The 27,072-nt window shown below is 41.4% G+C and overlaps 1 protein-coding gene across 1 annotated transcript in view; it reads left to right on the forward strand.

The window, feature by feature from the left end:
- Positions 1–3,997: 3,997 nt before the first annotated feature.
- igsf9ba (immunoglobulin superfamily, member 9Ba) overlaps positions 3,998–27,072 on the forward strand; it is a 64,391-nt gene continuing 41,316 nt past the window's right edge. Inside the window, exons 1-2 of the mRNA XM_030067420.1 lie at positions 3,998–4,207; positions 25,494–25,691. Of these exons, the coding sequence (XP_029923280.1) occupies positions 4,144–4,207; positions 25,494–25,691 (262 nt within the window). The 5' untranslated portion in view covers positions 3,998–4,143. The remainder of the gene's footprint in view (positions 4,208–25,493; positions 25,692–27,072) is intronic.

Below are 27,072 nucleotides of genomic sequence, written 5' to 3' on the forward strand. Positions count from 1 at the left end.
CAGCGACATACTCATTTTTACAGAATTGGTCTTTTAAGCAGTCACACTGGGAGTTTTTTTTTTTTTTCAAGGACTTACAACCTTGAATTGAAGCAATGCAGTAGAGTTACAACATTTTGACCGTTACTAACAGTCTCACATCACAATGATATTTCTTTCAGTTTTGCTTGTCTCTTTCTTTTCTCACTCTGTATTCAGTGGAGCAGCTGCCTGTATACAGCCTCCACTATGTCACTGACAAGAATGAACCTTTAGAGGAAAAATGAAAACTACAAAACCTTAACCTCTTCAACATCACCGCACCACAGGAGGGTGCACAGAACTTTATTTTAAATTCTAGCGACGATCCCAAGGTTTCCAAACACGCCAAATATGGCATAGTGAAGAAAAGTGTTTGAATTGATGCTCAAGCCATCCAGATATTTTCTAGCTGATGCAATGGTGCAGCCATAAAACAATGGCATCTTGGGCTTGAGAAACATTGCAATCAGCAGATACAAAATATGTATCTGCCTCTGTTGTGCAACTTGATTTTTTTTCTAGCTTTAAAGCTCCTTAAGGTGGGATTTAAGGGAAAATCAGAGTCCAACGTGTTTAAGGATGAACAAAAGGTCCCATCTAAAGTCTTGAGTATTGTGTAGCTTATTTACCAAAGTACATATTGATGACTTTTCATGCTTGTGATTGATTCAAGAAGATTTTTTTTCACCATTACCCTACAAAAGAATCAAGCATACTAGATCTAAACACCAGTGACTATTGTTTTTTTTTTTTTTTTTTTTGTATAATATTGTTTTGGCAAAACACCTGAGAGGCAGCAGAAAAAAATGCTGATCTCATTTTATGCAACCACACACGCCACAAAAGAAAATTAAAGTGTGATGTATTTATGAACTCTTGGTCTAAAGTGTAACACTGTATAGTTACATAAAACCCAGCATTTCCAACTTTTATTTCTGGATCAAATATATTCCCATCATCCCAGAATCTGCTGTTGAAACCAAAACAACTGTTAACTTCTTATTTCTACACCTTCTGTCCTTTTCTTCAGATCTGTTCTCAAATTTGAAATATTTGAGGACACACTAATGAGACCCCCCATTGTGTGGCTGTTTATGGATTTTGTCCTCTGCGGTCGTTTACACATAAAACTTTACCATTACGTCATATGCTGATGTAAAAATAGACTGTTTTTTTCAATCCACATTTTTCTGCAGTATCATTTTGCAAACTCAAACATACACAAAAGCTCTCGTGTAGCTGCAGGGGAAGAATCTGATCAACCATATTTAATTTCACTACGTGTGGAGTTTGTGGTTAAGTACAGTATATGAGAGTGCTGTGTCATGTTTGGCTGTTGGATGTTTTAACTGGCAGTTTGCTGCAGGAACTCAATACATTTAGCAAAAGAGATAACCATTGTCTGCAAAAAAAAAAAAAAAAAAATGAATTCAGAAGCTGTCTTTCTGGGCAGAATTGTAGCATCCCCTGGCACCTGCTGCATTTAAAAAATTGGAAAGATTTCCTCTTTCATCCGTGCCCTGAGGTGACACAGCTATCCCCAGTCTCCCATAACAATGCTCTAAAACTAATAGTTTTGTTGCGTAAGAGATTATCTTAACTATTCTTATCTGCTCGCTGGCCCAGTCTGTCATCCTATTCCAAAAGAAATCACATTTTCTCTGAAAAAAACAAAAATAAATAAATACATGAATATATAAAACAAATATCTATGATCCTGCAGCCTCATGAAGCCAAGCAAATGCCATTATGTCATGTTTGTGTCACTATGGAAACGGACTCGTTTTTTATCAAGGCTTACGCTCCCATTGGGTCACGCAATGTTCTGGTGTTGTGTCAGCACTTCTGTAAATTTAGGCAAGGGTTGAGGGTGTGTGTGTGTGTGTGTGTGTGTGTGTGTGTGTGTGTGTGTGTGCACCTCCCCTGACAGTAAATGTAAGAATCTGGGAGCCTGACAGATGCTCCACCCTTGAAATGGCTTGGATATGAAGTAACAACTACTCTGGCTTTTTAAATGGAGAAGTACACTTTGTAGAGTTTAGAGTAGCATCATTATTTCTCCAGTTTAATCACATGCCTACGCCACTAAACAAGGACTCCATGTCACACAGCAATTAATAGCCAAGGATTCATAACTTATGAGTCATAGCATCTCTCATACATAGATAGCTTCCCCATCAGCCATACTCAGGCCAGTCATTTCAGTTGTGGTTCATAAATCTGTTATAATTGGCTCTATTACCGGCACCATGACACATGGATTTTTAAACATGTGTCATGTGACATTTACATTTATAATAATACCCTCTTTCCTTTGGCTGAAAAGCTTATTTTGTCACGGTGGAGCTCATACCTGCCTACAGAGGAGGCGTGTATGGCGTGTCCGGCCCTGTGGGAGGGATTCAGAGGACTGAAGGGCATCATGCCACCTCCTCCAAATCCTGTCATCACCTTCCTACTTCATATGACGCTGATTATGGTTTTTGAACATTAATATTTTTAACATACGTAGGCCATCATTAGAAAAAACAAGCGAAGTGACGTGTTCAAGTTAAACAAGATATTACATTGCACAGTTTAGGGTTGTACTGGACTGCCTCAGTCATACAACATCAAACATGACTGTTTTTAGTCCAGTCTACTTAAAGATAACAGGAAACTCAAAATCCAGTTAAAACCAAGCTTGAGATAGTTGAGTGTTAGTGTGAGACATTTATATAAAAAAAAAAATATAGTGTGAAAATCGTTTTCAGTGTGCTGCAAAAATGTTACTCAGCAGTGTTTCTGCACAAGACTAACAAATGCTGCAGCAAGAGTGGAGATTGTGGCTTTAACACATGTTAATTTATTTAGATTTCCTCTGGTGTCAGACAGAAATGTGACATTCTGCCAAAAACAGGACTGATTCGGGAAAAAAAGGAAAAAAAAAAAAAAAAAAAAAAAAACGAACAATTTCATAATGTAATTTTGACATTGGTCTTCATTCATCGAATTGCTCACAATGGACAGATGTGTAGGCTATGTTTCAGTGAGACACTCCAGCCCCGGTGTTATGAGCGTCCAGGTCTCAGTTGATCTTGAGGAGCCAGCCAGTGTGGAGTGTTGTGGCTGCATGATTTCTCTGTGGTCATGCATGTTGAAACACACACACACACACACACACACACACACACACACACACACACACACACACACACACACACACACACACATACAGTGAGAGAGAGAGAGGGAGTGTAAATCTGAGCGGCTTATCAATGTAACCATGTGTGCAGCAGTGGGCAGCATTATTAAGCAGCATCCTTGCACTTGCAGTCGTCGAGGAAAAACAGGCGAACGATATTGCATCTGTCGCCACACCCATCACATAAGCCAGACATAGTGCGGTAGCAGGAAAAAAAAAAAAAGAGCGTTTTATGTCGGTGACAGCGACATGACAACAGCCGAGGGCTATGGATGAGCGACAGATGACTCACATACACACACACACATATACACAAACACACACGCACATTCACAAGCCTCCCCCTCTGATTTCGCATAAACCTGCGGCATAAATAGAGATGCCAATATTGATGTGACGAATGGGCCCATTGTGCAAAGGCTCAGTAGATGAATAGATAATGGGCGGTAATGGTGCACGTGGAGCCACCTTAGGAGAGGTATTTAAAGATGTGGACACGGCTCTCTGTCAATGCGCATGATACTGCGGTTCCACTACTACGGCACGCTCCAACTCACCTTGAATCGGTGCACGGCTGCTCTCCTGTCATTCGGGTACGGGGCGTAGGAATAACCAATACACGCCCCAAAGCCTCAATCAGTAACCAATCCAATGACAGAAGAGGCGGACCTGTGGCTGCATTCTCACACTTGGTTTCACTATGCGCTCGTAAAACGGCTCCGTCTACTACAAACGCGGCGGTGCAGGTGCTCTGTCTCTTCGGGAGAGGATGCGGATGGAAGGACGGGGGAGGGAAGGGATGAAGGGAATCGCCAAGAGGAAAGAATATAGGATATGAAAAGGGGGTGTTGATAAGAGACCGTGCCGTGCAAGGTCGAATATGAGAGATTGGTTGAACGGGGCACTTTGCGTGGTAATAGCTGGTCGGCAATAGTACTATGATTTGGTATGTGGCCACTCTGATAGCAAGTGTATTCAGCACCAGAGGAACGGCCGCTCAAGGTGAGTTGAAGTGCAATATATCTTGTGCCGCACGTAACATATGATTTCTGGCGTCTTCGTGTGCCTTGGCTGCTGTTATGTGGAATCGCGGGGCATTTTTTCCATGATAGGTCATATGAACTGTGCGCTTTTTCATTGTAACAAATGGCTGCATATCTCATGTCACGTGAAAGTTCAGCCTTGGTTAATTCGTATCAGGGAAATAGCAATTGTGTTGAAACACCCGAGCTATGCCTGTCGGTAGCATCAGTGCACGGATGGCATTGGTAATATAATCAGGGAATATTCACCTGTCAGGGAATTGCAGTGATGCAAATGCTAATGCTCAAAATGATTGACCATTTCAAAGATAGGCTGAAGTCTATTGATACGGCAGCTGGTTTGTGCGATGGGTTAGGCCTGTATTGTGTTGTCTGTGTGGCTCAGTTGTGTGGTAGCCCAAAACGCGAAGCAAATATTGCTCCGTTTGGAATAACGTTACCGCTGAGGGAGATTTTATGCAGTGTATCATAGCAAGCAGTCCCATTTGAGTTCTCCAGAGAGGGGTGTGACCGTCTCAGCCTTCCAGATGGAAAAGTAACTAAATAATGCATCACGTGTCAGATAAAATGCACTCCTGAATTTGATAGAATGCACCGCTGCATGCATGCATCTGATATGCAGAATTTCACATTTCACATGGGGTCAAATGCTGTGTGTGTGTGTGTGTGTGTGTGTGTGTGTGTGTGTGTGTGTGTGTGTGTGTGTTGCACGCATCCCACCACAGGCTGCAAGGCTCCAGCCGCCCAGTGCTGATTTCAGTGGTTCAGTAATCCGTCAAGAAACGACCGGCACAATATCCGTTTGTTCACATTTTTTCCTGAGCACTGTGTATTGACCTATGTACTTACTTAACCTTGCTTTTCCGCTGATGTCCAGATGAGGGAGACATGTGCCACGCTGTTGGCCTGGTAACTGATCCCAATGACCCCACATACCCAGTCAAAACTGGTCTGCTCACAGGTCTGGTTCCTCTGTGATGCCAGCTTCAGGCTAAGCCCAGTATAAAAACTTCCTCCAATGCAGCAAAGCATTTTACCAAGAAAAGGGAAAGGTTTCATGAATAGTATTGGTCAATAATGTCCAGGTCATTAAGGCATCGATGTTGTTTAAAGGATAAAATAAACCAGCCACTACTGAGTGCTGTTTTCTATTGTAGAGTTACATTGAAAGTGGACGACCAAACAGCCCCAGACAGCGGCGAATTGTTAAAACACAGCGGATCATTAATTACAAGGTGTGCTATGTCATACCTGTACATTGCAACATCTTGCTGTCTGATGCCAGTCTGGTGCCACACAGAATCACAGGAAATCCTGATTTTTTTTTTCATCTTCAAAATAATTTATTTGATCACTTATTTACCAAAGTCTGAAAAGATTATGCACCAGCCTATCAAGACAGATAAAGCTGTGATGGCATTTGGACAACATATGAGCTATTTTTGCCATACGATTGTACTAGAAATAACTACATTCATGTCAGTGTCAATGTTGGACTGAACAAATTGGGGATCTTTGGGTGAGCACTGTATGCAGTACATATAGCCTGATATTTATACAAAATTGAGGTTTGCAGTAAGAAAATAAGGTGCAGTATGTGACATCTTGTAAGGTAAAACATTTGGTTTGGTGGATTTGTACCATACAGCATTTCTATATGTATGTGTGTATGTGTGTGTGTGTGTGTGTGTGTGTGTGTGTGTATATATATATATATATATGTGTGTGTGTGTGTGTGTGTGTGTGTGTGTGTGTGTGTGTATGTATGTATGTATGTATGTATGTATGTATATGTATATTATACATTAAGTGAGGAAGATGCCATCTTTATGCACCTGCTCTGTTATACAGATCTGCTAACTACATGCTTTCCTGTCAAAAACCATGGGTAGTGACATGCACATCGTCAGCTGTTTCAGCACCTGCCCTCTCCATTTAGAGCCAATCGGAGCCCACCCTGTCTGTTAACATAAACAAAATAGTGGTCTACACCTGACTCATGTGCCAGTATAACAAAAGGGGAGAAAAAAATGTAATATCAAGGGAAAGCTTGATGCGATCTTGGATTCAGTCAGGGCAAACTTGGGGGTAAGAGTAGTATTAAATTCATTTAATTTGTTTTGTTCATTTTTCTATTGCATGGGGTTGCAGGTCAGATTTCTAGGTACCAATGAGCATGAATAAAAGCAGGCTTGTGACAGATGGTTGAAAATTCACTTGCTAAAAAACAAACAAGGCAGAAGACTTGGGCTAGTATATCTCTGTTGAGCTGGGACTTGGCGCTATTCTCTTTAATGGTATTTTGTTGTGTGTGCACTTTGCCGAATAGGCTTTAACAAAGGACTGCAACGAGCCCACAGTAATGTATTGGCAAGAAATGCTTTAATTCCCTGCACAGATTCAGAATCCAAAACCACTTAAATTGCCAAGTACAATAAATGTCCACTAATTTGTCTTGGCAACATTTGTGCAGAGTTACATTGACAACGTAAGTAGTAATACAATATGCTGACAAACATGGTACGCTGCCAGCTGAAAATTTTTTTTGCAGTGGGACATTGGAAGACATACTATGGACACTAGACGAGGGGAGGTGACCAAACAGACTCCTCAGGAAGTCAGTCATCATTCCAGCAGCTTTGGATTAAGAATGATGACAATTCTACTTTTGTTCGTGTCACACCCTGTTGGGAAATATAGAACCCTCGCTTCAATTGATTGACTTGTAATTGCTAGTCATGAGAGCCAACAGCATGGTGTCATCAGCAAACATCAGCAGTTTGATGAAAATTTGACTGTGGCTACATTAGGCAACATCGAGGGGGTAGAGGAGGGGGAACAGTACACATCCCTTTATTGTAATCATCTTCGTAGAGAGGGGGTCTGACGAAAAAACTGTCCCAGAGGCATGAATTGTTGTCATTTGTAAGAAAAAGCAAAAATCACTCACAGAGCCGAGACAGTTTTCCGTGGCGCAGTTGTAGAAAGATGGTGGGAGGATGATGAAAGCAGAGCAGAAGTCAACAAACAAGACCCTTGCAAAAGAACCTGTGGTGTCAAGATTTTCAGTGGAAGTCCATGTTGACGGCATCCTCCACTGATGTTGAGCAGTGCCTGTGGGTCTATCAGGTTAAAAGTAGGATAGTGGCAATGCAATGAAAGGTGCAGTGTTGCTGCATTCATGACAAGTGGGAGCTGAGAAGTTTCTGACTTGGGACTTCTTCCCATCTCTGAGTGATCAAGTGGTTGAGGTTGGAACGAAAAATAGAGGTAAAGTTGCGCTTCTTTGGCTGCTTTCATAAGTGCAAAACCTTTGAGTACAGGTCATACCTCTCTTAATGCATGAGGTTAGTGTTGTTTTTCTATTATTTTGTAGCAATTTATCTTCATTTATGTGAGCTATTTCTCTACCTGTGTGCTCCTCTGCTTGCATACACCGTTGTAGTTCAAGTAATTGCTCTACAAGCATTGCCATGATGCTTATTTTAGCTACATGACATCACAGAAGTACATCTTGGATGAAAAGGAACTCTGAGAAAGCCTGAGTTTCCAACAGAGAATTAAGAGTTTGGCAGCTGCTCATGTGGATTTTTTCCTACACGGAAGTTGATAACTTCTCAGTTCCCTCTTCTCATGATCACAACATATGACTCGAATCACCGCCACTTGTCTGAAGTTGTTGAGGCAGGTAATCTTGTCCTTATGATAGTAGCATAAATGATAGCGGCAGGTAGAGAAGCAGGTAATACCTTTGCCTAGGGGCAGAGTTTAGGTAAAGATTCTGGTGAGACTGGGGTGCACTGGTCCTGTTCAGGCCCTGTTCCTGGCATCACTAAATGGGCTGAGGTCTGAGGACCATGGGGGGTGGAGAGGTGATGGGTTTTGTACGGGGAGGCTCAGGAGGCCCTAGGTCCACCTCACTTTGTTGATGGAAAGCTCAACTATAATTTGAGATGACAGAGAACCTTGGTTGAGCTGTATTCCTGTTGGGAGTGGCTTGCAGTTCAGCCATACATTAGCCTGTACATTAGGCCATGGTGCCTTCAAATATACAATAATTAAACTCATGAAAATGTGGACGCAAACCGCTTACTAAACAGCAGATAATGAATAAAATTTGCTTTCTTAAACAATTGGAAAACAGTAACCAATTCCTCAAAGCCTTTTTAAAGCTTAACCGTATAAACTGGGTGATGGAACCATAAAATGTCAACTCACAGGTCTTAAATATTTAACTATACTAACTAGTAAACTATACAGACTGACTTAGGGATTAGATAATATGTGCAACTAGCCAGTCACTGTAAGTGGACGATCGAAGAAGCCTTCTTGTGCCAAATGCCCATTGGGGAGAAAGCGTTCAGCCAGTGAGCCTGTAGTTCAGTTCAGAAAAGTCAACAAGGTGACTTGGCAGCCAATCAGGGTGCAGCGAGGGGGTTCCTGATGGCAATATAGAGGTAATTAAAAGTCATTGGTAAATGTGGGGGAGGGGGTATTTAAGCGAGTCTTTGCCTGTGACTAATTAGTGTGTTGAGCTGTTGTGTTGTGCCGTTCTGAGCCTGAGTGGTTTATGGCAAACTGACTCCTCACTCTGGTCCTGTGCTGGTGTTTTTAATGGCTTTGTTGATCTGGCTTTTGGCCAGATGGCATTCATCTCTAATTTCCTTTCTTGTGAGCTTGCTCTTTAATGTTTCACAGGATCCTGAGCTCCCTTGTGAACCATGGTTTGGCATATTTGTACTTGTCAATGGGCTTCTTCCCAAAAGAGCAGACAGTATTTGTGAAGGTGTCAGAACTGTTACTCAGTGATCTGGAGGCCTCCCAGTAGTGTCTGAGAGCTCCCCGACTGTCTCTGGAGTCCAACTTTGGATAGGTTGGGCTGTCTTCAGTTTTCGTTGGTATGTTGTAACTGTCTGGAGCTTTGTATAACACTTATTTCCACCAGATGGTTGAAATAAAACTTTGACAGCATTGCTTTTGTGTCTTAAACATCGGCTGTCTTTTCACAATTCTAGATGTTTAAGGTAACAGAGCATGAGTGTCTAGTTTCTTCAAATCTCTCACTCAATTTGATGATGTTAGGATTGCATTTTCCTTAATGTTTGTGACTCAGAACACAAAACTCACAACAATTTGGGGAAATTTTAGTTGACTTGTAATATCTGCTCTTGCCGGTAGATTTTCCATGTATATAGGACTCATCAAGATGGGGCTGTAGGCCCCCTAGACCCCTGTGAGCTCTAACAAGCCCAGGTAGTAGCAGTGTGTGCCGTCTGCTGGTGGTGACGGACACTAGAAGATGAGGTGCCAGATTGGGTTGCAGGAGTGGGGTCAATTACATTTCAAAGCAGTCAGCACAGCAAATGAATAAAGAAAGAAAAAACAATATTTAAAGAAAGCAATGGGCTTTAATTAAATTTGCCTTTATCTCCTGGATTTACTTGCTTAAATGGATCAGACACAAATAACCTTGTTCTCTTCACACCATGTATGTCCAAAATATTTGTTCATGCTTATTTCGTAGATCATTATTTTGTTTGGAGAGTTTGTGTGCTTGTGTTTTTCAGTGATAAATGGCCTTTAATACGGTGTGTAAAGCTCTGATGCTCTCTGACTTGATGCCCTCTGTTGTGCATCGAGTGTATCAGTTGCTGTCCTGGCCTCTCCATAAGCATACACTGATAACAATATGAAAGTTGAGGGAATATGTTTTATGGGTGGACTTGTTTTTCTCTGTTCCGGCCTCTCTCTATGCATTTCTACAGTAACAGGGCTGGTATCTGCATATTTTGCAAACTGTTGAATGTGTCATATATTGCCCATTGTTGAGCATGGCTTTCTGTACAGTTTCCATGTTGCCCTTTGCAAATTATTTTTCCTTCAAGGCAGTAAATGGTGTTATATCATTTTTTTTTTTTTTAATCAAATTGTATCACATAAACTAAGGACTACAGAGCTGTGCCACCTCTGTTCATGCACTTTACCTTGTGTCTGACAAAGCAATTTGTCCTCATCATACCTCCCTTATTTATTCACTGCTCTCTGTTGTTACACTCATATTTAGTTTTTTTCAAGTCATTTGTTCAGCTCACATCATTCACATTCACACCATAATACGGATTCATCCACTATATCCAACATCACCATTAGAAATGGCCTTTTTTAGCTTTAAAAAATGGCGTTTAACTATAAGATTTCAAATAATCACTTGGTAAATCATAGCCTCATGAATCTTTATTGAACACAGAGGTCGCTACAGCTCCTTGAAGTCATAATTATATTGTATTTTGTGAGCGCTGGGAGCAAAATTTCAAAAACTACGTCTTAAGTTCAGGATGTTTATTGTCATTGTACTGGCACAGCAAAGTTATGTGTGCAACTCCCTGGCGCTGCATAAAAATAATAAAATAAATAGTAATGTAAAAACAATAAAAACAAACCAAGAATAAGTAGTAACAACATAAAAACAGTACACCGTCCATATTACAATAGCAAAGTGCATTGCAGTGTTGAAGAGGCTGAAGGTGGAGCGTGAGCAGTATGGGTGAGGTTGAGCTGAATCATGGCTCCTCTTTAGTCTTGTGGGAAGGGCATGCGTCGTCCTGTAACGCCTGCCAGGAGAGAGTTGAAACAGGTGATGGCAGGGATGAGTTGAATCTTTTATAATGTACTCAACTCCTCAGCAGCACTGGGAGTTGTGTTTGTCCTCTAAGGCTGGTAACTGGGCGCCAGTATCTCGATCCCGGGTGACAACCGGACAACCCATCGCAGGGCTTTCTGTGCGACAGCGGTGCAACTTGCAGAGATGCACGTTGTTAAGATGGTGTCAGTGGCGGTTATCAGAAGCTGTTGAGACAAATTGAGATTTTGGGTGTTCACATTTGTCAGAAGTAGAGCGTCTGCTGTGGCTTTTTTTTTTTTTTTTTTTAAAGCAGGGATGTCATATTGACAAACCGCAAGTCGTCCTGTAAGATTTGTACACCCAGTTAGGGCTGGGCAATATATCGACATTATATTGATATTGTGATTTGAGACTAAATATCATCTGGGATTTTATATATCATAATATCACGATATGGCATAAGTGTTGCCTTTTCCTGGTTTTAAAGGCTGCATAACAGTAAAGGGATGCAGTTTTGTGAACTTATCAGACTGTTCTAATATTTGTCTCTACCTGCTTGGTCATCATGTCCAAATCACTAATGATTGTTTCTCAAAAATCTCATATGTAAATATATTGGAAAAGCACAAATAGTCATCCCTACAATATCGTCACAATATTGATATCAAGGTATTTGAAATTTGATTTTGTCGCTATCGCCCAGCTCTACACCCAGGAATCTAAAAGTGGACACCGGCTCCACTTCATCACTTCATTTATGAAGTGCGGTGCATGGTCATTGACTCCTGTCTTGCTGTAGTCAAGGATAAGCTCTTTAGTCTTACTGGTGTTGAGTGTCAGGTTGTTCCCTGGGCTCCAGGCTACCAATTTCTGCACCTCTTCCCTGTTTGCCTCATTCCTTGTCATCAGTTATCAGTCCAAGAAAGCTTTGCTTGAAAACACCACTACTAGTACAGCCGCATACAAGGTGATTATGTTCTCATGGAGCCATTATAGGGCCTTGAAATCTTCAGAACATTTTTACCTGATTAGTTAACACATGGGAAAATCTTAAGTAAACATGTTTACTTTGTAACACGCACAATCACATATATTATGATTACACTCAGGTTATGACCATATTGAAGATATGATGCTCAATTTACAAATTAAAAGAGTGATTTGAACACATTTCCACGTACCTAAAAATTGGAGAAATCAGTAACTTGTGTATCATTTAACTCAAAATAATTGAACAAGCCTGCTTTGTTAGAGCTATCATTATGACATGACATGCACAAATGTATCTTAAACTTCATGCTGATCTATAAGCTGTGACCATTTTCAGACAGGTGAAGGTTTTTGTCTCCCTTACATGATGAATGAAAACTTAGTTGTCCATTTGACCGGCCCAAAGGTGATGCTACAACATACATGGGCTTTTTTTTTTTTTTTTTTTTTTTTTTTTTTACATAGACACACAAACATATTTATTATTGGCTTGGACTGATCGCCACCAAAGTTGCCCAGCTCTTTTATGTAATCTTATGATAAAGCTTCAAATTCAAAATGAAACCTCAGACTTTATCCCTCTTTCGAAAGTCCCTGCATTTCCGAAACATTCCCTTTCTCTTTTCAAGTTTCATCAGACCTCTGTTCTTATTTCCCCAAAGTGAAAGCAGAGGAAGGGCAGCACTTCAACTGGCTGTGAGCAGGTACAGCCAGAAAAAAAAAAAAAAAAAAAAAAAAAAAAACTGGAAAAGACTGAAAATTCTTGCTCTCAATGAAAACATTTTAATTTATCTCATCCAATTTTTTTTTTTTTTTTTTTTTTTTTTTTTTGTTAAGATTTTTTTGGCTGCAGAAACCTACTTCAAGTGGACAGACTGTATAGCCTCCTGCTTAATTAGAGGCAGCTAAACATAATCAGCAGAGGAGGCCAGGGCTTCATTGCTGCTTCTGAGGGGCCTGGGAAATGGAGTAAAAACATTCACCATAATAATAACAAAAAATCCTCCAAAAATACTGGCACTCTCACATCATTCAGACATCGATGTAATTCATCTTTATTTTTAGCAGCAAATTACGTATTTTTTTCTTCTACCCAGCCAGTTTTCTTTTTTTAAAGTTTGTTTCTTTCTGCTTAAAACTGTAATTGTATATGTCTTTGATGTCTTATTGGCGCACACACAAACACACACATGCATGCACGCACACACACACACACACACACACACACACACATGCACACATGCACGCACGCACATTCACACACACACACACACACACACACACACACATACGCCAAGCCCCTCCTTATCCATCCATCCATTTTCTAAACTCCTATTCAAGGTCAAAAGGTTGCTCGACCCTTTCCCAGCATGCACTGGGTGGACAGCTCACCTGTCCATCCCATGGCTAACACACAGACAAACACACACATATTCACACCTATAGGCAATTTAGCGTTCTCAGTTCACCTGGCGTGAGTATGGGTGCATGGCAGGACAGGCAGAGAGGAGTCAGTTTGCCCACACCAGAGGAAGTAATTATATCCCTCTAACATGGTCCAAATGCCTGTCCTCAAAATAAACATCAGTGTCCCCTCACTTGGTCAGTGCTGCCGTGCTGCACGGTCTCTCTCTCCCTCAATCGTGAGAGTAAAGCTTGTAAAACTCGCTCAGAAAAGGGCCTGTGCTCAAGCTGTGGATGGCAGACTCACAGCACTGGGCATGTGCCAGCTCTCTGTGCTAATGCCCCCCCACTCCCCTCCCCCCGCCTATACTCCACTCTCCTCCCTCAACCAGTCCGGTCCCAGTGGAGTCTCCTCGCAGACAAAGCCTGCAGCATTCTGGGAAAGCCAGTTTTGGAGATAATGTGGTTCTGGTTGGAGGACCACTGTCTCTCACCCACAAGCTCTAAGATCCTCATTTCCCAGGCTGTTAACAGTGATTGCATAAGTGAGTGTTTTATACAGCGGCATATGTATGTCATGAGTTTTTGATTAATGTTGGCATGAATGTTACTGACTTTGAGGTTTTATATTACACTTAGGCTTGATTGGATGATCTGGAGGTCTCATGTAGAAAAGATGGAAAAGCCTGTTTGTCAGGGGGGGGGGGGGGGGGGGGGGGGTTCTACATGTCATGAAAAACAAACAGAAAACACTGGTCAGGCAGCAAAGGGGGAAATAAGCTATTATTGCATTGGGAATTCCAAGTCATTTACATGGGGAAAAAAAAAAAAACGAAATGTTGTGTTGTTACCTTGGCTATGATAGACTGAGATTCAGCTCCACAAATTCAAGTTGATTTTCACACGCGTTTATTTAATATGCCATGTTGAAAATTTTGGGTGGATGGTTTTGGAACTTTTTTTTCCCTCTTTGGCTGATTTGGATTGATCAGCTGTAGTATCTTGTCGGTCCACTGATTGCTACGTAATGACTACAAGCCGCCGGGTGAACCTTGGACATACTGAAGACCTTTGAGAAGTTGAACCTGCAGCACCTTGGACCGTAGACAGCACTAACATATTCCTGCTCCACAGGGCCTTTTTTCCACAAGGATTCGCAGGGAGAAGGGGCTCTGATTCTGTATTGCTTTCAACATCGTGCGGATCCTGCAGATCATTCCCTGAGGGGACTGTACTGTCACCCCTCTTGTTCCCTCTCTGTGCCTCTGACTTCTGATTCATTTTTGGATCATGGCACCTCCGGAAGTTCTCAGATGACTCACTTGTGTGGGATGCAAGGGTGGAGGAGCACGGTTGTCTGGCAGAGAGCTCCGGCGGGTGGTCAACGTCAATAAAACGATGGAAATGATAGTGGAGTGATAACGGAAGAAGTTACCCCCCAGGTTGTGGAGGGTGTGCAGACCTACATGTGTCCGAAGGTTCATGTCGACAACAAACAAGACACTGTATTAAAGAGGGACGCTGTTCTTGAAGAGGCTCAGGTCTTTCAGTGAATTCAAGAGACTACATAGTCCATCAATCAGTTCTGGCCAGTGTGATGCTCTTATAATGTTGTTCCAGTGGTGTTCTGGGAAGGCAGCACCAAGGTGGGGCAAGCAAACAAATGCCAGCTTTGTCACTGGGCTGAGCCGGGACCTCCCTGAGGTTGTAGCAGAGAAGAGGACGAGGACTGATCGACGTGCCTTGGACTGACCAAAGTCTAAAGCAACTCCTTCCATCCCCTCAGTGGTGACCTCTGAGGACCGTACAGACACTCCTTTGTACCAGCAGCCATCAGATTATCCAGTACTTCATGTCTAACTAGCTTCAGCCTCAGCCTCAGTCAGTCAGCCATATCATATCAGTCGGCCTCAGAGTGTCTGCATCTTCTGTTCAAACTGTCCTTGACCACGTTTCACATTCCCTTGCCTTGGCCAGATCTATACATTAGCCTGTTTCTGATCCATGCATGTATTTACACTCCAGTACAGCTCCAGTCCATGCAAGTAGCTACATACAAGATGCAACATGACGCCCATTTGTCAACATCAAACACCCTACTTTTATTGATTACCAAGTACCACCTGTCACGGTATTATTTAGATTTATTAGCCGTATTACTTGCCAAAATTAGTTTAATTTATGTGAGCAAGCCCAAGTTTGAAACTCAGTGTATAAGTCAGCGTCTTCTGTGTTGAAGGGTGGAGGGCAAATATCATTAATATATTTGGATATAATCCTCTTTCTTTTTTCAAAACATAAAAAGGGCTTTAGAAATAACATCAACAAAAACAAAATATAGCAAGCAAACATGATGAATGGCGCTAATGGTGCTAATGAATCAAAACAGGTTTTCCTAAAAATGCAATCAACAGTATATATAAATATAATACGTTGTATGTAGATTATTGATTGTATTTGGTAAAAATACCAATATTTTCGCAATGTTAAATTACACTAATCCCAAATATGTCATGGCACACCTCTATTATGGGGAACCCTAAGAAGTTGTAGTTGGATGTGCAAAAGGCCATTTTTCTATATGGTCAACTTGGTGTTGGTTATCTGAGCGATTAGTTGGTCCTACAGTATAGTTAAATTAGACTGTGGTTAGGTTTGAGTCTTACTAATGAAAAGTGCTTATCGCTTTCCTGTTAAATTAAGAAAAAGAGCAAAAAGTTAAAAAAAGAAACAAAAAGAAACAAACAAGCAAACAAACAAAAAACATAAATTCCAAGATATAATTGGCAGATCTATGTGTCACACATGCGTTAATCTGAAAGGTTAAACAAGATGTGTTAGATGCACATATTTCTGGCTGTGGTGAAATCGATAAGCCCTGTGGAATAGTCAGTTCTTCACCAGGTCGCCGACTGGTCCACTACTCTAGCCCGTCTCAACAGAAGTTTTGTGTGTACAGTTTTGGTGTTAGTTCCACACTGAGTGCACTTAGCTCTGAATTGCAGCGTAGCTTCTGAATGTGTTTATGAGTCATAGAAAGAGGAAGTGAATGTGTGTGAGAGAGAGAGAGAGTGAATGGGAGAGAGGCTGGATTGATGGGAAGATGTGAGGATTTTTATCTCGGTCTTTGGACGGTACACAGCAGCACGCACAAAGGAGCTCTGGGTTTACTTTGAATGTATAGAGCAGCTTCTATCATTCACACCGGTTTGGAGCTGTGCATAGTTGTAAGTGATTTATTGATGCTGAATAAACAGTCTCTCATAACCGGCTGTAATTAGACAAGCCATATGAAAGCACTAATGAGCAGTATTAGCAGCAATATGCCTCTGTGTAATTAATTTAGAACACCTTCAGGTTGTGGCTAAAGCATTTATAACTCATCTACAAAACTGCTGTGAGCTACTGAAAAAATGACTGAATCATTGCTGGCGTGAGGAATTTCAATGACTTCCAGCTCCTGCCAAAGATGCCCCCCGTAACGTGCACCTCTGGCAGCCCAGTGCCCAGCAGTGTTGGTTTGCCCTTTGGACCTTTGGCAAGCCAAGCCCATTTCACACCTCCCCCGTTCTCTCTCTCTCTCTCTCTCTCTCTGTCCCTCTCCCTGCCTTTCTCTCTCTCTCTGTCTGTTTATTTCTCTATGAGCTCTGCTGGAACAGGTGTCAGCACATTCGTTGCTTCCCTAATTGGCCATGGCTTGTCTGAGGGGGAAATTGTGCCACTAAAAATGGCCAAAGCATGAAGAGACTGGACCGTCCCGAAAGATGCAGAAGTAGATGACACTGAGGTTGTTGTCTTGTCCGCTGAATACCTCCCCGTGTTTCAGTAGCAGTGGATGGTATCCTGCGCCGGATTGGACAAAACAGTTTAGGGAACTATAAAGGTGTGTAAAACATGTCAGAGAAGGGGTCACACGTACCTCAAGGTGCACTATGCAAAATCGAAGAGCGAACATTTAGACTCAGCTGACAACAAAACGTGGATTGAGCATGTAATCTATCAGCGAGAACAATGGAGGCTCAACCATCAAATTAGCTGCTTGTTCCAGATTTTTTCCTAAATGGTCCTTACTTGAGTTGATTTTGCACATTGTGCCTTTAACCACTCGAACTCCAATTTTCCAATCAATTGAAATTTAGAAACATTTTTTTTTCTCATATTGTAGCTCCATCACACCTAAATTGAGTGAAATATTTGAGCCTAAGATGCCGTTGTTTTATGGCAGCTCCACTTCATCAAATAAAAAAAATATCTAGATGTCTTATGCGTCATTTTATACACATTTCCCTGTAATTCAGCAGAACATATTTGGCATCTTTGGAAACCAACACAGACAGAGGCCAAATAAGGTTTGTACACATGCAAATAAAATGTGTATTTAATATTCACAGCTTCGGTACAAGCAGTAATGCCTCAACCAGAGATTAACTAGTGTGGTAAAAATAGCTTTACGTTAGACGCTTGTCAGATATTTGCACATTCCTCTTCATTTGCACTTCACAGGACAGTTCTGCTGCAGCGATAACAGTTGTACTACTTTCCTTGACAAACAGGCAGTATCACATTTGTGCTATTACTTTATAGTTTTTTGTACCAAAATTGCAATTTTAGTGGAAAAAAAAAAAAAAAAAACAGTTGCAGACCTATGTAGAGGTGGGCAACCTTGACGTTGTTTGAGCCATTTTATTTTAGTTAGTTTTCCTGTCATCTTTTTTTTTTTTTTTTTTGCACCAGAATTAATGTTTTCACAAATACAGGTGAATATGTATGAAAGTAGCTGATGAGCCATGTAGGTGGAGGAGATATTGATGTGTTAAGGTCCTTAATATACACCTTTTATTTATTTTTTTATTTTTTATGTTTAATGTGTTGGCTATTGGATGTCTGAATTTCCCTTGAGAATAATAAATTCTAGTTTAACCATGTGGTGAAAGGGAAAAAAAAAAAAAAAGACTGAATACTATGCACCTGAAAATGGCCTTGACAAGGCCAATTTGATTTCAATAAGTGAGAAAACGGATTTTTTTTATATTGATTTTTGTGCATGCATCAGTGCAGTTTTAAGACGGTCCCCAACTCCATCGGCTGCTGCTACTGCTTATGGCACATGATAGATTTTTATTAAATGCAGAAAAATATTAGTGCAAATGTGATATCAGTTGTTAAAACACAGGAAAGGAAGGTGTTATCGCTTCACCAGAACGAGGAGTACTGTGCAAATATCTGACTGCTGTCTAAAATAAACCGATCTAGATTAAGAAATGATCATGTGTGAAATAACAGAGACAAGAATAGCTGTCTTACATTAGGTTAGGCACCATTAACTCAATCCCCTTGTGGACATCAGGTAACATTACCAGTGGTTAGTTTAAGTCTGTAACCACTTTGGATTCATTTTAAATTTGTATTTTACATGATTCTTGTCACAGCTTACTGCCTGGCCAAGTGTTGACGAGGCAAAAAAGTCCTTCACTGACCTTCAGTCTGTATGGATTTCTCAAAGCAGTGAATGTTTCTCCACCAACACTGTTTCACTCCTCAGCAGTGAGTCCACACTGTTCCTCCTCTTTATGTTTTTTTGATAGGCTGGAACAGACTTGTGTGTTGGACGAACACCCCACAGGCACTTGTCAGTCATTTATCAAGTACTGTAAGTTAATTGTCAAAGTAATAAGGTGTTTTTAACCTGTAAATGCTGTGCAATGTATTTATAGAAAAAAAAAACTGCATTACAAAAGGTTCAAGTTAACCCATGTTTAGTAATCTGTTAAAAATTGGGATGTGGGGGTTCATGCATATTGTGGTCTTTGTCCTGGGAAGCTGGATTTTCTGGCCGTTCTGTGTGTTTTTGGATGGGATCTGGTGCAGGGATGCAGGGAGCCGGCACCTGAAGGGAGTGACAGTGCAATTTTTTTTTTTTTTTTTTTTTTTTTTAACGAGTTTCGAGTGGCCAAAATCATTGTTAGAAGGTTTTCACATGGTAGCAGCACTATGATTGTATCACTGTTTCACTCACTGCTTAAGATTTTCGGTGTGTTTGTGTGTGTGTGTGTGTGTGTGTACATGTAGCTGTGCATGCGTGTGTGAAACATCGACATGGAAGCACTCTTGCGCTGCTGTAGAGACACAGTGGTTTTGGATTCTTTAGCAATTGAATATGATCTTTAATTTGACAGATACGGATGATACACAGATACACTGAAATCTACAGATAGACACACACAAGCGCCCCCATTCTTACCACCACCACATGCACACAAACACACACACACACACACACACACACACACACAGGGCCGTTCTCTGATGTGACCTTCAGCACATGCAGGCTGGCATTCAATTACCGCCCTGTCAGTGGCCCATCCAGCCCAGTGGCTGCACGTCCTTGAGACTCCCTCTCCAGCCTTAGTCCAGTCTATATTCCATTACATCCTCTACATTGGGAGCTCTGTCCGGCATAATTCGGTGCTCATATTCTCATCATTGTGAAACGCACACACACACACACACACACACACACGCACACAGCTTTTCAGCTCTTGGTGTGTCCTTTACCAAATTGCTAACTGCACTGAGGAATGGTCTCTCATCAGCAGAATCAAATCCATTTCTGAACCAGTGTAGCATGTGGTAAATATTGGATATTAGTTTTACAGTGTGAAATATTGTGCTGGTGTCAAAAAGAGGATTTAGGCTCCCCAGACTAGAAAATCCAAACACTGTTCATCTAAAATTGTCTTTGAACTCCCATGGTTTTCCCCAATACCATACAGTATGTTATTGGACCTCATTACTGTCAAAAAATATTTCACAGGCTTCGATCTGCTTGATTATTGCCCAAAATTGCCTGGAGAGTCTATTATTGTACAAATCTGTGATTATTACTGCGAGTGCACTGCAGTGGGCTTTTCGTGCAAGAGCCATTATCAGCACTTCCACTTGAAAAAAAACTGTGAGTTGAAATCTCTTGCTGATTTAACTCCTCGTGCCCCCGCTGTTCGCCGTAATGATTCATGTGCCGCTCTGGACAGATGTTGGTTGACCTGGAACAGATGTTTTTTTATTGGTTTATGGCCTGAGGGTGTGTGTATTGGTAAATGTTTTCTTCTTTTTTTTTTTTCTTCATTTAGTTGCTCACGTTTATTTGTGTTCACTACTTACTTATTGCTTACATTTTTAATCTGGTCAAGCTTTGATAAGTGCACCATAAATAACACATTATTATTGCTATTATTACTGTTATTGTTATTATTATTGACTAAGTGAGCTGCAACAGATGGAAAGTGCTCCCTATGATTAACTCGCTTTGGCACCGTCTATTTAACCTGTGGCAAACAATGAGGAATTACTCCCCCTGTATTTTGCTTTTGCACATGAACCGCCTGTGATTTAGATGATTTATGTGACAGGTGCAGACAGTAGAATCTACTGAGTGAAATGTTACCCTTCAGGAATTCATGATCATCATGGCAGTAAATCTACTGTATGTCTAGGATAGATACATAAAACATATTGGTCTCCCGGATTTATTAGATGCCTGATTTATGCAGATCTTACTCAACAGATTTCTGCCTCAGCTTATTTGGTTGCTCTTAAGTCCTCGCTCTGCAACTTGAGTTCAGTCATCAAAGTAATACTGAGCCAGCAACTGTCCTAAATTGCCATAATCTCTCGGCTGTATTGATCCATTGAACATCTACAGTGCTGCTTGTTGGGAGATCTCAGGCTGGAGACATAGCACAAAGGCTTGTATTTGTATCACAGTTTTCATAGCTGGCATTTATGTCTTGTTGAGAGCATAAATATTTCCCCCTGAATAAGCCGCCATAAACCCTAGTGGGTCACTGTGTCTCCATTAAGGAAATGAAAATGGCAACAGCAGTGACTGGGCCTGTGCTGATTGTTCCCTCGTGAGGATCTCATGAAGGGATTGGGGAATTATTAGCCAAGCAGTATATTATTTGAAGTCTTTATAGTCACTTCCCTGTCCAGGACTGCTCTCCGTGCCACCAGGATCCAAAAATAATGTCAGCCAGAAACCTGAACCGGTGAACTTCTGCAACCTGAACTGTCTGCAGAGAAAACAATGGATTTCAGCAGCATACGCTGTTGTACCCCAGGGTTTGAGCTTGTGCTTCATGTCAAGTGACTCTACTTACTCAAACCAAACAATGTATCCAGTGTGTTTCATTATGGATGGGAGCTTACTCGCCGCTTGTTTCTAGACGGAAACCACAGAGCACAAGTTCTTAAGGCCTGGTCACTCCAGGTCTGATGCGAATACACGAAACAATATAAACTAGAAAATGTGCTCAGGAGATCGCAGACCTCCGCCAAGGAAGCAGATCGGGCAATGCTTCATGTTCATAGAAACCTTGATAAAAAATGGGAGAACGCTTCTGTGCAATCGCCTGCACAAAATGGGTCACGAAAGAAAAACAAATGTTTACTTAGCTTCTACGCACCCAAATAGATGGGCTCGGCATACTTAAGAATTGAGGTACTTACGAATTAACTCCTTGAACTTGATGAATACAATTATCGTTAAGCTTGCTGAGCCCCGAATGCACCTAACTTACAGTTGAAGAAAGAAAAAGAAAAACACTCCTTATATAAAGGTAAGATCCTGCCAGACAGTCATCATGATACAGCACTGTAATACTTTTCATATCAAAAATCACCAATCACTTCTCTTCTCGGCTCAAAGCCATTTCTCAGTCGGGCAGCAAAGTTGTCCATGTGACCTGAGCATCTACAAACCCACCTGTCCACATCATCCTGTGTGAAAGTCAGCTGGCCTCATGACGTAGAGAAGTTAGATTGAGTTAGGTAGTTAGTTTGATTCCTTGAGCGTTCCTGAGACGATAAGAACCAAGAACACTCAGGTCGGAGCCGTCTGTGTCGTTCTGCCCAGATTAAAGGAAAAAATACACAAACGTCTAAAGCGCTTTTCTATAATGTTTTCTCACGGGCGCTGTTTTGGGGAGTTTTGGAATGACACCAATCCAAGTATTACATGACCAGATACCACTTGTGAACAAATGTTACCAACCCTCCCTTGACTCAGGAAAGGTCTTTCTACAACGTTTCATGTAAATCTGTCCAGAACTTTTTGAGATATCATGGTAACAGACAGACAGACAGACAGGACGATTAAATTACATCCTTGGCTGCTATAAATATTCAGATTTTTTTTTTTTGGTACCACTAGTCTGATGCTGAATTTTTGCCATATTAAGAAAAAATTCTCATACCTGAATGAAAGCGAACAAGCAGCCTGTCCACTGTGAGTTGAATCTTGCCCCTCTTGCTTTTTTTTTCTCCGTCGTGTTTCTTAGATTTCCCTGATTTCCTCTGCTGGACAACAGACAAGCGTTAATGAGGAGAAGTTGGAGCGCTAGCAATGCTGTCATGACTAGCCTAGGGAATGCTGCTGAAACCACTCTGTAAATACAAGCTGGCAGTTTTCAGTGGAAACTCACCATCATGGATTCCCATTTTGTCATCAATGAATTGCCATAATGAGCTGTTTTTGTCCAGCTTGTTTATAGCTGTTATTGCTTTTATCAAATAGTCATTTTATTATATCATATGGATACATGACCTAAAAACAAATCTGATTGGTTGGTGAGTTGTCTGTCTACATGTTGATGACATGATATCATTGATATATGCTGCTTACTCTTCCCCTGCCTTGTGATAGCATGGCTGTAATTATACTGTTTTCATGTAATTCTGCTTGTTCTGCCGCGTCCAGTGTGTATGGCGATGAACTAATTTCACCCCTTGGGGATTACTCATGTGTATCGCACAATGTTGTATTGCAACCAAGTTAATATAAGTTAATATAAGTTAATGCAAGTTAATATAAAAGCCACACAAAATAATCTGTCGAAATCTTATCCATAACCTGCTTATGTTATTCTTATCTGAGGTAAATCTGCTATAAAAATCAGCTCACATGCATGCAATATATGGGGTGTTGAAAGGTGTTCCTATAATCGTTTTTAAGGGTGTTATAAATGGGGATGCAAAGGAGCATGTTCAGGTGTAAGTTTCAAGCTGTTGCCAAGCGTGAGAGGATTAGGTCAGGAGACTTTGGGTTTCATTGTGTTCATAAGTGCAAGGGACCGGTTTGTGCAGAAGCACATTAAAAGGTCATTGTGTTTACGGTTGCAGGGCAGCGCCATGCCTACAGTACTTCTCTGCAACAAACAAACTCCCTCTCTGTTGTTCAACCTCAGACATCTTTCTGCATTTTGACATTTTACACTGTGTGCTTGAGCAAACATTGAATCCTCCGTGGTTCCAATTAATGAAAAATGCTATTTTATTACCAACATGATTTAAAGTGTGCAAATTAGCTCATGCAGTTTTGTTCTTTCTTTGATGTACAACCTCAGCTCTCAGGCTTGTTTTTTTTTTTTATATATTCAAGCTGTTTCACTTTTAAAATTCAGGGCAAAATTTTGTTGAAAATTTGTTACTGAGCTAGTTTTTTTTTTTTTTTTATGGTCTGGTGCCGGGCCAGCAAAGATCTAAGTCCTCAGTGGCTGTTGAATGGTCATGTGGGGTTCACTGAGCCATGTACATGTGTTTCATTGGTTTGGTGTTGCTCATTAGGGCTTAGCCATGGCTTTTTTCTCGTCTTAACAGAGAGGCACAATGGCAGAGCAGATTCCAGGAGTGAGGCCCGTGACTGGCAGACCACATCTCCACTTTATAAAAAGTGTAATTTGATTAAATCTGCTCTGTTTCAGTCCAAAATCTGTGCGAGCTAAATCGAATAAAGTGGATTAACTCTATCACAGGATAAAGCAGATTAAACTGGTAAACACAATCACTAAGTGATGCATATGGACTTTAGGGGTGGAGCGAGAGCTTTATTTTTCCGATACAAGAACTGGATGAAAATATTTGGGTTTTAATTCCAGTGTGTTTGGTTGGAAGACACGGTGCTAGGAGGTCATTTCACACAACAGTGATACTGGTGGAGCACAAAGCAGAACATGGACTTCATTACAGTGTGCAGCATTACTGTTTCCTCCAGCTGGTGCCCGCGTTACCTCCAAGTCCCGCTGTTGTTCCTCTGTAAAAATTAGCCCTGATAATGCGAATGATACTGCTAATGAAAGTGTTCAGTTATTCCGCTGGTGTTTCTCTAGAGTGAAACGTCAGCATGTCTCTTGATCCCTGAAGCGATTTTCCCCCTGGGCGAGGGCGGGTAGCCATGCTTGCTCTGACGGAGGAGATACAGCAGGTTCAATGAAAGCGGGGGAGGCAGCTGGAGAAAATCCATTCCCAGAGTGAGCGTTCTGCTGAGGCAGGTATTCCGACCTTTCAGTCATCTGATAGGTCAACGCTCGGCAGCGTGCCTGGACATCCGTGGCTGAACGCCAGCCATGGTAGCGCTCATAGTAAAGCTCATCTGAGCAGCAGCCAGCTATGATCAATGGAACCCCTTGGCAGCTCATTTACAGTACAGTGTGGCACGGCCACAAAACATTCACCAACAGATGCAGGTGACAGATGACGATAGAGGAGACCATTCTGTGGAAGGATGAGGAAACTTGATTAAAGGGTTTACCCATGTGCATGTTGACCACTGACAAATAGCACAGCCATCCCATTCTAGGTCATGGGTGTCATATGTATGTGATGAAGTTTCTTCAAATGTACCTGACATTGTAATATATTTAGTTTGTATTTTTTCCCCTATTTTTTCATTCTGGGAGGGGTGTGATGTTTGTTTTACATAACCTGACTGTGGTTGATGTCTTCTTGGTGTATTAGGCTATATTATGTTCTATAAGTTCACTGAGACAAATTCCTGCAGCTTCTCCTATAATCTAACATAGGAATATGGCTACAGCTCACGATTATTTTCATTTTTTTGTCGATTCCCCTTTTGATTATTTGTTTTATTGATCAATCAGTCATTCCATCTGTCATGTGTCAAAAATAATGACAGATGCCCCTCAAGTTACCAGAGCCCAAAGTGATGCTTCCTAAATCTGACCAGCAGCCAAAAACAAACAAACAAACAAACAAACAAAAAAACCCAAAGCATGCATTTTGTCATATGAAATGGAGAAAGGTAAGCAAAACTGTACCCAGCATTGCTTCAAATTCATGTAACCATTGAATTTGAAGCCAAGACTACACTACCTCGGAGACTGTATGGTAACATTTCTTGGTTGCACTGAATACCACCTCCTGCTCCTCCCAGGTGCCCACGGAGTGAGAGAGGAGCCCCGGTTTGTGACGGCGCGCGCTGGAGAGAGCGTGATCCTGGGGTGTGACGTGTCCCCTCCCCTGGACGGCCAGCAGCCCCCCTACGTGGTGGAGTGGTTCAAGTTTGGAGTGCCTATTCCCTTCTTCATCAACTTCCGCTTCTACCCTCCTCATGTGGACCCAGAGTACACTGGTAAGACCCTCATATGTCTGCTGATCTAGCTGTGGATAACCTTAATGAATGCAGTTTGGAGAGAGCGGAGCGGGACCGTGAAGGTTCGGCTGTCTGGTCGGCGATGGATTTAGTTAAAAACGTTGGAGTTAATGGATATTTGGCTGCGACTTAGAGTGAATCACAAATTCGATCACTTTAATCGCCAAGCACAGTAAATCCACAGGATTTTGTCTTGGTGACGTGGCAGCGGAGACATGTTGACAACAGAATTTCACAGTAGATACTGATAAACATTAGACGAAAACGAAACACAACAGGACCTCCCCGTATCACATATCACTCTCACCACACATATCACCCTACATTAGGGCCCGGCGATATGTACCATGATAATCATAAGAATGTGTTTCAGTATCTATCTATCTGTCTGTCTCGATGTGGCTCATGTAGGTCTGTGCAAAATCACATCCCGTTGAACCAAATGGTTGCTGGATTAGGTGACGTTAGGTGTCATGTCAGGCAAAACTGAAATTTTCAAATAATATGCCTCATTTTGTCAGTTTTTAAATAAAATGACCAGTTATCATCTATTTATACGGCAGGATTGTGTGTCCCAGAATCACCGCATTATCACGATTCAATTTCGTTGACAAACAGTAAACTATAATGTTGGATTATCTCCCAGCCCTACTCCACAAATACATGTATTCAATAACTGTGTGCATTTGGGAAATATGGCATACGTGAAAGATGGCAGTATCCTGATGAGGTATTGTTAGGGGCTCTGTGTGATTGTCCTAATTTTCTAAACATTTCCATTATTGTCTATAGATTTTCTTCACCGCTGCAGACCTAATTATTAGTTTGTGACTGAGAGCAAGGCCATTTCTGACAGCCGGTGTAATGCATTGCAGTGTTAATGTGCTATATACATTTACCTCCCAATCCTATTTCAGAAAGGAGATTAACCTGCCATTTCAGCGTGATCCAGTGTGTTTGCCTCCATCATGGTTCTTTGACGGTCTTGAGTAAGGTTTAGCACACTGAGGCCCGTTTATGTTCTGTGGAAGAGACTGGGCCCCCTGTGCAAACTTTCCCTGGCATGTTCTTGAACAGCACTTCTTTCCCCTCTAACATGGCGTTCAGTGCTGCTGCAGCATCTGCAGCCTTTGAGGCAACAGAAATAAATAACTGTGCCTCAGCAATTTACCACTGCATTGTACATACATGCTCTTGTACACACTCCAGTGACAATGCAGCACAGATCAGACGTGGCGCTAACACAGAGCTTTAAAGGCCATCAGACATCCTGAACAGTGATTATAAAACATATCGGTCAGCTATGATTGGCAAAATCTGAACTGTAACAGTAAAAAATATGTTAATGCTCTTATGGTTT

Source organism: Myripristis murdjan, chromosome 13 (genome assembly GCF_902150065.1).
Source record: "Myripristis murdjan chromosome 13, fMyrMur1.1, whole genome shotgun sequence".
Lineage (NCBI taxonomy): Eukaryota > Metazoa > Chordata > Actinopteri > Holocentriformes > Holocentridae > Myripristis > Myripristis murdjan.